The sequence below is a fragment of the Fusarium venenatum genome (genome assembly GCF_020744135.1).
Source record: "Fusarium venenatum strain MPI-CAGE-CH-0201 chromosome Unknown EDB82scaffold_4, whole genome shotgun sequence".
Lineage (NCBI taxonomy): Eukaryota > Fungi > Ascomycota > Sordariomycetes > Hypocreales > Nectriaceae > Fusarium > Fusarium venenatum.
In genome coordinates, this window is record NW_027072132.1 from 4,737,118 (window position 1) to 4,747,108 (window position 9,991).

The 9,991-nt window shown below is 49.2% G+C and overlaps 4 protein-coding genes across 4 annotated transcripts; 3 read left to right on the forward strand and 1 right to left on the reverse strand.

Annotated features, from left to right (window-relative positions):
* Positions 1–347: 347 nt before the first annotated feature.
* Positions 348–2,233, forward strand: EDB82DRAFT_330031 (uncharacterized protein). Its single transcript, XM_025738649.2, has one exon. It carries the CDS (start codon positions 460–462, stop codon positions 1,951–1,953), a length of 1,494 nt encoding a protein of 497 aa, XP_025593389.1. The 5' UTR covers positions 348–459; the 3' UTR covers positions 1,954–2,233.
* Position 2,234: 1 nt separating this feature from the next.
* On the reverse strand, positions 2,235–4,904 carry EDB82DRAFT_330030 (WD40-repeat-containing domain protein). The gene is made up of 3 exons (XM_065607492.1): positions 4,263–4,904; positions 4,107–4,208; positions 2,235–4,053 (listed from the first exon to the last, which is right to left on the reverse strand). The coding sequence occupies exons 1-3, from the start codon at positions 4,722–4,724 to the stop codon at positions 2,467–2,469; spliced, it is 2,151 nt and encodes a 716-aa protein (XP_065463448.1). The 5' UTR covers positions 4,725–4,904; the 3' UTR covers positions 2,235–2,466.
* A 673-nt stretch (positions 4,905–5,577) lies between these two features.
* Positions 5,578–7,966, forward strand: EDB82DRAFT_515777 (nucleophile aminohydrolase). The gene is made up of 4 exons (XM_065608992.1): positions 5,578–5,998; positions 6,115–6,210; positions 6,283–7,027; positions 7,088–7,966. Exons 1-4 carry the CDS (start codon positions 5,984–5,986, stop codon positions 7,660–7,662), a joined length of 1,431 nt encoding a protein of 476 aa, XP_065463449.1. The 5' UTR covers positions 5,578–5,983; the 3' UTR covers positions 7,663–7,966.
* A 551-nt stretch (positions 7,967–8,517) lies between these two features.
* EDB82DRAFT_562138 (uncharacterized protein) lies at positions 8,518–9,506 on the forward strand (the record flags this gene model as incomplete). Its single annotated transcript, XM_025738652.1, has 2 exons — positions 8,518–9,064; positions 9,121–9,506. 2 exons carry the CDS (start codon positions 8,518–8,520, stop codon positions 9,504–9,506), a joined length of 933 nt encoding a protein of 310 aa, XP_025593392.1.
* Between the last annotated feature and the right edge of the window lie 485 nt (positions 9,507–9,991).

Consider the following 9,991-nt stretch of genomic DNA (forward strand, 5'->3'; position numbering starts at 1 on the left):
TGACCAATTTCTTGTCATAGAAAAAGCAAGAAAGAATGTACATTACATGGACCCTTCTCTTCTTTCCTCATATGGAGCTCCGCATCCGAAATTGACGTTGCCATTTTGCCTCTTGAATCTCATCTCATCTGCAGGGTCCCTTTGGCCTAGACCTCAACCGACCTCGACCTTACCTCGATTTCTTTCTTCCTACCTACACTACAACCCTACAATACATTCCCTTGACCTAATTTGACCTGCCCATTTCGACTCGACTCGACTCAACCCTAATTCTTGTTACCTTGAACTGGCTCTCATACCTTTCCTAAACTACTCTCTCGTCTGTAGCTTATCATCCCATTATAACTCTCGAATTCGAGCACTATCATTCGAACTTTGAACCTATCATCTCCAACCCACTCCAGTCCTACGCCCTGATCTTGGGGCGGCCCAACTACCCGGGCCAACAGAACAGGGGAAATGGCAGCGCTTCAACCTGATGTCCCACAACATCCTCAGCCTCCATCTCAATCTCAACTTCACCAACACGACCGTCCGTTGGCCGAGTCTATTGCCATTGCTACAAGGACGGTGCACGCCAAGCTTAACAAGCTCATTATCGCCCGTCTGCCGCTTGCGTTACCTCCTGTTGCCGCCGATTCGTCTTCATACATCACTGGACTATTGCATATTACGCCTATCTACATCACCTTCGAGACACTATGGCGGGATATAATCGAGTCGGGATCTCCTTTAAGATGCGAAAATAATGTCGAAGCATTCTTTCCAGAGAATACGCCGACTGGATCTCCCTACACTTCCTCACGAATCGATGCTCACGAATTCACAAGTCGGAGCAGAATGCTAGCGTTACTTCAGCAACTTTATCTTCCAGGATTAATGCGATCTGACCGTCTCAAAGCGGATATTGCAAATTTGTCAGGGTGGTCAAATAGCACCGTTGAGGAGCAGCTACGCCTGGTTGAACAGAATGGTCGACTGGGAGATTTTCTTCAGCACATAAAGAGAACGGTCCAAAATCGACCTCACGTACTATTGTCTTATTCCTATATCTTGTTCATGGCTCTTTTTGCCGGCGGCCGTTTTATCAGAGCTACCCTAGAATCCGCCGGGGACGAGTTCTGGGACCGATTACCTTCGCCAGTGTTGCCATCTCTTGTACCTTGCGAGGAGAACACACGGCGAACTAAGCGAGCCAGTGGTTTGTCCGACGACCAGATTCCACAGGATGACTTTCATCACCATGCGACTCACACGATGCCTCTACGATTTTTCCACTTCCAGACTCCTGAGGACGGAGAAGATTTAAAACGCGAATTTAAGCGACGACTCGCTAGCATGGAGGGGAAATTGTCACCACGTGAGAAGCAAGACATTGTCCAAGAATCAATCTGTATCTTCGACAACATGACGCTTTTGGTTCAACAGCTCGACAGGCTTTGTGATGACCCATCACGGGAGGGAAGCGACAGTCCGACATCCTCTCTGCTTGACTTGGTCGACCAATTCCATCCTTTCCGCTCCCGTCTCAGAGACAGCGTATCTATCGCCAAAGATAGAATTCAAAGATCTCCAAAACTATCACCGAACCGCACTAAATTAGCTTGGTCGATCTGGAAATACTACGGTGCGGCTTCATCTCCTGTGGAGCCAGAGAGTGGGATCAAGGTGCCGATCGGTCACCCTGGTCTTTCCAACGACGCGTCAATTGAACTTTGTCCAGCCTTTTCGAAGTCTATGAGGTTCGATAAGACCTTGCCACGACCAACGCGCTGCCCCGCCAAGTCCATAGGGGAAGAACATGATTTGAATGAGTGTCTTCAGGTTGCTTCTAATAAGCTCAACAGTATTGGCTTCATCAACTGGTTGATAATATTGACTGTCGGGGTTATTATCCTTGGAGCATTATGTTCTGTACGTCACGGCCGCGATATAACAATGATGAAAGCATGAGGCATCATAATTGAAATGACCTGTCATGCATAGCGATTGCATTTTGTTTGGTGTTTTTACGGAGTTGAAGCATGAGGATACCCCTTGTTGGGAGAAACACGTCTATGTCTGGAGTTGGTTGGTTGCATTTTTATTACACGACCGAGCACATGCATATTCGACTGTACTCAATTCCCTGCACTTTTGCATATATACATTCTACAGAGAGAAACGATTACGACTTTAGATTACGAGATAGTACCCTACGTCATAAAAGATCATGCGTTATGACTTTGCAGAGAAATATGCCTCTGTTCCCATTCCTTACTACCTGAATGTCACTATTTGTGAAGGTCGATCTAAATACCATCTGGCGAACCCACCCATGTCGTTGAGGGGCTTCTCCAATAGCTCTGCTAGAATTAACATATGTGTTTGAAATACCCATATCTGTATTGGGGGGTGGGGGTATCGTATAATATCATGAAAGAAAAACGCCATTCGCTATTGCAAGATACCGTCGTCTTGTCTCATTTACTCATCGTCGTCAATGTCCCAGTTGTCTCCCACGTCTGCCCAACCTGCAAAGTATCGCTCTCCACCAAAGTCGCCAACCTGTCTGAAATACCGCGCCCGACCTTCGTCTTCTTGCCACTGGCGTACAACGGAATCGTCCGACGCGCTGACCAGCTTGCCGTCGTAACTCCAGCTGACATTTGAAACTTCGCGGGTGTGACCGTGGACAAGGGGTGTGCCGTTGCGGAAGATCGGGATAGTAGACGAGCTGGGTTCAGCGCCGGCGGCGGATGAGAAAGACCGCGAGGGCGTAGGGGCGGATCCGGGGGGGTCGAGGAGGTGAGCACGCTTGTCGCAGGCTGAGCGAAGATAACGCTCATCTGTAGGGAAGAGCACGACTGAAGACTCGGAGCTACCAACGGCGAGGAGGTCAGATGAGTGGGAGAGGCCCTTGTGCCGCATGCTGCACTTGACGAAGAATGTTCTCGCGGCGAAAGAATCGTGCTTGAAACCATACAGGGGACCTAGACCATGGGAAGCAATGGGCCTTCTCTTGGTAGCGAGGTCTTTGAGTTCAGGAGCGTGGCCGAGCATGAGATGGGCCATGGAGTAGGCGTAAATGGTGCTATCTTTGCATACGGCGTACATACGAGCGGCGTCACTACTGAGGGCCAGGGAGGTGATGCCGTATGAGCGCCAGGCGTGATTGGACGGCACGGCTGTGGAAGACAGAGGAATACTCTTTTCCTGATGCCGACGGTTGATGTATCGAAGATCCCAGAGCTTAACAACAGCCTCTGCTTCGGAGGCGGATAGTAGCAGATGTTCACGACCGGCGGGAAGCCATTGGATAGCGGTGACGGAAGCAACAGAAATCTTTCCATGGGCATTACGCTCATGTGTGTTGTCAAGAGTGTTCACGGCAGATGCTTGTAATGGCCTGAGAGTCTCATCTCTCATAGTGACAGTTCGACGACCTGTCTCACTACAACTAACCGCCGAAAAGTTTCTGACATGAGAAGGTGGACATCGCAAATCCCACAAACGGATACGGCCAGTCTTGTCTGAGGTGGTTAACACATTGCCGATGGACTGGCCCTTCTGCCAAGCAACTTGTCGAGTTGAACTGTAGTGACCTTCAGAGAGTCTGGCTGCCACGGTCTTGGTCGTCACATCCATTACCAAAGCTGCATCACCAGCCGTGGTTGCAAGACGCATGTCGTCACTGGAAAAGTCCATATCCCAGATGGCATTGTCGTGGACGGCATGGACGCCCAGATCTTTCTCCTCGTTTGGATCATCGTTTGCAGAAGTGTCGAAGAACCTAACGCAACCTTCTTCATCACCGACGGCCGTCACAGGGAAATTGTGAGTGCTTGCGAGACAGAAGGGAATGGTGCGACTACCGCTAGGAGCGAGACACTCGTACGAATCGATGCAACGGCTGTGAAACCGTGCTGTTTCGGCTCGGGGGTCGGATGCAGGCGTGTGAAGAAGGGATTGACCGCTTGAATATCCGAATCCATGTTCACGATTTAGCAATTGAGAGTCGAAGCCTCGGTTGGCGAATTTTCTGATGGGCCTGGGTGTGTAGTTGACTAGCTCCTAAAGTCATGATGTCAGTGATGCCAGCAGGATATGAGGGCACATTAACATACATCATCAGGCTGAGGTTCTTCAAGAACAATGTTAGTAGTTTTGACCATGTTTCCCTTCTTAGGGGTTTTAGCAACTCCACGGCTGGTCTTGAAGAAACTGCTCTGTTGGGCTGTGAGTAGAGGTTCGGCAACAGTCGGATTGCTATTGGGGCTTACCAGAGTAGCTCTTCTACAGCTATCAAGGCTCTCCAGACTAGCTTGACTGCTGAAACTATCCGATGCCTTTAAAACATTATTAACACTCAAGTTCGAAGAGCTTGAGCGAGTCAATCGAAGTGGTGGCATATTGTCGAGGTTCAAAGTTGGCCTCTTGAGATCACCTTCCGTCTCCGAAGCGTCGGGCTGAAGCTTCCTCTTCCGCGAGTCATCTTGAAACCTTTCAGTAGGAGACGATGGCAGAATATCATCACTAAAAAGCGATTGAGGCGAGATGGGTTGCTGATTGATGTCGGCCTCAACCAAGCTACCAAGAGCAGTCCTAAACTTTGGCAATGGCTGAGTCTGGACCTGCCTGGGCTGCCAGAACCGATTAAATCTCCTAGGGGTAATCGAAGGCGTTCCTTTTGGTCGTGATGATGATGAAGGCGTAGGAAGAGTATCGGGGTCCAGAGGGGACATGGTAGGCAAAGGAGCCTTGAGAAAGCCCGCAGCGGGTGGCTGGTAATGGATATATGAGCGTTACAAACGTTAAGAACAGTATATATGCACGACGACGATGGGGTATGATTAGATAGATGTTTTTCAGATGCACCAAGTTTTAGAACATGTCGTCTGCACTGAACATGATGAATAGAAGAAGAAAAAAGTACAGTACGGAGTAAGACCAGATAGATGGCCCCAATTGTAGCTTCGGGTCGGTTGCCAGAGCAAAAGGCTGGGGTTGAGACTGGAAGCGAGCACTAAGTGGATATTGACGCGATGGTCGCGACGTAGAACGCCCATTTACACGCCTGGGCTGCATGGCCGCGGTGGTTTCGCGTAGATTGGTTCTCTTGTGGAATAGATAACAGCCACAATCGCCGCCACCGCATAAGACATGGGAGTTGACATCATCTTTGGCTGTGGCTGGCTGTTGCAATGCAAGGGCCAAGCCAGTGCTGCCATTGTGGTAGGTTGTTCCTGAAATCATGATTTTACTCAAGACATTCATGTATGATAAATTCTCAGGGGCAATTGACGTGATGAAACAAGTTGACTCATTAAAAAGGGAAAAGAAAAGTGATTCACTTTAATTCCGGCACTTGTTGTTAGGCTTGGTTGCGATTGTGAAAATGAGAGCCGCAAATTACTCCACCAACAGCGGGACATTCCCCGGAATACAGACCTACGGGCTGCAAGGATACAGTGGTGGATTCTAAAGAATACTAGGCACTTGAGCATCTGGCACCTATGCTCAGTGGCACTACAGTACTTCTTCACAAGGAATAGGATATAAGCCAATAAAATAAAACAACTCAGGATATCAATCATAGTACTGCATCAACCAAGCAAGATCTCAAATATGAAAGTGCCCCTATTTTTATCTCCCCTTCATTGGCTCTTCAAGCCCTGTCTTAGAATTCCAAAGCCGATGGCCCGTTCATCCTCACCGATAGCCACCAAAAAAGACCCAGAAAAAGCAACCCTGAAAGTCTAGGCCAATGGTGTCATCCCTCACCACAATCACTCACAATTAACCTACAGTAGCAGTAGCCCAGGTGTCTCTGTCTTGTCTGCCCTGTCCTCCTGTATCCGTAACACGCAATCAATCCCTTTACTCTTTATCTTTCCTTCTCCAAACAATATCCTTCATTTACCCTTTATTTCTATTATCCTCTTCTATACTTACACTTGTCATCCGCAATAGTAACTGTTTCGCGCGCGCACAAGACGCAACCATGTGCCGTTTTCTGGTGAGTCCCCTATAACAAAGGTCCCTTTTCCTTACCTGTGCCTCCGAAGCCGGATCCTCAGTCGCACCCTCAGTCGCAGAACCTCAACGCTGACTTCGCAACTCTTCTTTTTCTAGGTCTACAAAGGAAGCGATGACATTCTCTTATCGAAGCTGATTCTCGATCCCACTCACTCAATTCTCAAGCAATCTTTTGATTCCAGACTGCGTCTCGTGAGTCACCCCCCGCATCCTGACCGATACTTAAAAGCAACGTCATATCTGACCTGTTGCGACGCTCTGTAGGATACGAGACGAGGACAGAACAACGCAGATGGTTTCGGCATCGGCTTCTACACCGACCCCAAGCTTGGCTCAGCGCCTTGCCTTTTCACATCAACTATTCCCGCCTGGAATTGCACCAACTTGCAACGCATCGCCTCCAAGACCGCATCCCGCCTAATATTTGGCCATGTCCGTGCCACGACCGAGGGTTCCCTTAGCGAAGACAACTGTCACCCCTTTACACATGGCAGTTTGATGTGGATGCATAACGGAGGTCTCGGTGGATGGAAATACATCAAGCGACGTCTCGGTGAGCGTCTGGCCGACAAGTGGTACCTGGGCGTCAAGGGCGGCACCGACAGCGAATGGGCTTTTGCTCTCTTCCTCGATACCCTTGAGCGACTTGGCCACGAGCCAAGCACTTGCCCCGAAGCCGGCTTCGGTCCAACAATTCTTCGAGAGGCCATGAAGCGTACCATCGCTCAGATCAACGAGATGACCGATGCGATCCCCGAGAGTATCCTGCAGAATGAGGACGTCGACACTCGAAGTTTGCTCAACTTCGCCGTTACCGATGGCCACAGCGTAATCTGCACACGATACATTAGCAGTTCAAAGGATGAGGCGGCCAGCTTGTATTATTCCTCCGGAACGCAATGGACGACACGCACCCAGTCTGCGAATGATAAGCAATATCAGATGGAGCGCAAGGATCGAGGTGCCGACATTGTTCTTGTCGCAAGCGAACCGTTGACATTCGAGAGAGGTATGCAAAATGCTCTGATGTGAATTCTCAAGCGGGTGTATACATACTGATTAGAAATAGAAAACTGGGTCAACGTACCAACAAACTCCATCTTGACAATTCATAGACAGACCGTCATGGTCCATCCCATTATTGACAAGTACTACGAACGGGATCCTCATCATGTCCGCTCCAGTGCCTTTGTCCAGGCGAAGGGTCTGACATCGAACGAGAAGAACCGAAGCGATGCCGCAAGCCCTGCAGGACAGGATCGTCAACAACAAGAGCTCGATGGCTACCGCAAGATGATGACTGGTACCCTCGGCTTTGGTCAATCGAGAAGTCTCAGCCCCGATGTCTGCCGCCAAACAAGAAAGCCAGTACCAGTGGCAGCGCCAATCCATGTGCCTGAGTCGATTCCTGTCCCGCAACCAGCGCAGGTGACCCCACCAGCTGAACAAAGCAACAAACCGACCCCATCACAAGGAAACATCAAGGTTAAAAGACGATCTGTTCAGCTGTTGGATACCAGCCAAGGATCGAACGACCTCGATCAGATCTCAGATACAGACGAGCCGGCACGGGCAGATGTGCGTAACCCGAAAAAACTTTCGCAGTATTTTCCCGAGCTCACTCTCGCCTCTCATGCGGGGTGAGGTGAACAAGACCAAGGCATAAAGGGTCATGTATGAATGAGAACAAGGGGAATAGGATAGAAAGCGGAGACCAGACAAAAGAAGCGCTTTGGGGCTTTATTGTATGCATGATTGGCCATTACACCGTCATTTTATGGATCAAGGCAAGGTGTTGAGGTGTGAAATTATTTGTATTCTAGATTGTCTATTATTTGGAGAGATGACTGGTTCTTTTCTTATCACGGATGCCCACGTATCACACCTACTCAACCAATATTATCGTATCACAGGAACGAAAATGGGAATTCAAAGTTTATCTTATAACCTCAGTCTTGTCCCCTTGACTCAAATTAGAGTTGACATGGCACCAGAATTGCAGCGTCATGGCATCTTCCGACTCTCCATGGCCATGTCTCCTCGTCAACGTGAGGCTCTCATTCGTCCTCGCTCCTTTTTACGGCCAAATGCGCCACTAGAGTTCAACTGCCATAGAGGAGGACCGTGGAGGCTTGATGGCAGGTAAATAACAGGCAGCAAGCGATAGGCAGTGGAGGCATCACAGGTAGACAATAGTGCCAATAGCTTCAACGAGCAACGACGCGCCCAAGAGTCTTGTAGTGAGAATTGTGTATGTGGTGGCTACTTCCTAACGACAATACGATATTCGATGCAACTGATCACGGCCCGGAAAGGACGTTGGGCGAGTTGTAGCTTGCGATGCGTTTTGCTCTGCAGCGCCGTAAAACTTTACTGCATATCTTAACTTTGACTTTGTTATCTTGAGGTTCTCCCCCTCTTCTGCACCATAAGATATTCTACTTCTTTTTATCAACATCTCTATGAACGACTCAGTAGAGTCAACCACACTCCACCAATATGCCTTGTTGTATCGGCATCATCCAGTTCCAGCGATGTCGGCACAGCCTGCTCCTCAAGCTCGGCTGTACCAATCACTGCGAAGAGCTCTGCCCTCCTGAAATGCAGGTTGGGCTCGTCTCCACCAGCTACCTGTGGCTATGCGAAGACTGTCACGAAAGGAAGACCAACATCGATCTCGACGACCGATGTAACAAGTGGGCGGATCTAATGATGGACATTCCCGAGTGTGATGCTCAACTTCGTATCCACATAGAGGACGCGGTCCGCGCCCGCGAAGAGTACGAGGAAGTAACATGCGAAAAGTCACGAGTCGGTTGCATAGAAGAGATCCAGTGGGTGGTCGAATGGACGTACGAGTATGGTATTATGCTCTACGATGTTTTGTTCAAGAAGATGTGTGAGCCGCGAAAGGCTGCCGCTAGAATGGACGATTTGAGGGAAATGAAAATGCATGAGTGGGATCTCCTTGTCGTCAAGGATGCTTTGCGGAATCCCAAAGTGCTTTTCGAGGAGCAGTTGAACGAGACATACTGGTTCATCAATGGTCAGTATAGCGTTCAAAGTTACCAGGGCGATGTGACTGACCGACTTTACTACCAGATCAATCCAATGAGCAGTACTTGCTACGAAAGCAACTACAACAACCCCCTGTTTTCAACAGACCACCGGTTCCTTTGTTTCCCTGGAAGGGCAAAGAAGACGAGAGTCGTTCAAGCGAGAGCACTAATACCCTGATCAGTGAAGATTTGGACGCTGATGGGGATAAGATAATCATAGACAGCCAAGGCGAGCAGGCACATACAGAACATCGTTCTGCAACATCGTCATCTCCCACAGAAAGAGACAGCCATTCCACCACAGACGTCACAGCAGTAAGGGATTCAAGCAGGTCAGACCAGCCAGGGGACATGGCTCTCGACGAATGGTCTATAGAAAAAAGCTCTTGTGAACCACATTGGCCGAGTTACACAACGCCGGCACTATGAGAGAGCAAGCTCAAACATCATTACGAGTACAGAGTATAGGAATCGAAACCATGTATAGACTTTACGTTACACATGTGATTGCGGGCGCAATTATTCAATACCATGACAAGTTGTAACGTAGTTGTTTGCTTTACACCCTGCCGTGATATCGATGCTGTCTTGATCGACGCGTGAACTAACGGCCCCTGTGACAATCCTCACCCGTCCCCGAGAAACTACGCCTTGAATTGGACCTACCTCGTTGGGGAAAGCATCCCAAGCTCAAACTTGAAAACATCGCCAGCCTCAGGTTCTAGTGCACACCCTCATTGTCGCCCCTATCCCTCATCCCCATATCCACCAGCCTCGGTCCGCTACTTCAATATAAAAACACCTCAGCACAGCCCATATGATCCTTCCCTAATGTTCCTGAAACTAGCATTAGCTAAGATTCATGCCCATGCGTCGTTCTTCTCACCGAAGCCCGGCATTCTAGCATCCTTGCC

Coding starts and splice junctions, on each gene's coding strand:
- EDB82DRAFT_330031 (XM_025738649.2), top strand. CDS start 460: ATGGCAGCGCTTCAACCTGATGTCCCACAACATCCTCAGCCTCCATCT.
- EDB82DRAFT_330030 (XM_065607492.1), bottom strand. CDS start 4,724: ATGTCCCCTCTGGACCCCGATACTCTTCCTACGCCTTCATCATCATCA. Junction 4,209..4,262: donor GCTGTAGAAGAGCTACTCTG/GTAAGCCCCAAT, acceptor ACAGCCCAACAG/AGCAGTTTCTTCAAGACCAG. Junction 4,054..4,106: donor AAGAACCTCAGCCTGATGAT/GTATGTTAATGT, acceptor TCATGACTTTAG/GAGCTAGTCAACTACACACC.
- EDB82DRAFT_515777 (XM_065608992.1), top strand. Junction 6,211..6,282: donor TTGATTCCAGACTGCGTCTC/GTGAGTCACCCC, acceptor GACGCTCTGTAG/GATACGAGACGAGGACAGAA. Junction 7,028..7,087: donor ACCGTTGACATTCGAGAGAG/GTATGCAAAATG, acceptor GATTAGAAATAG/AAAACTGGGTCAACGTACCA.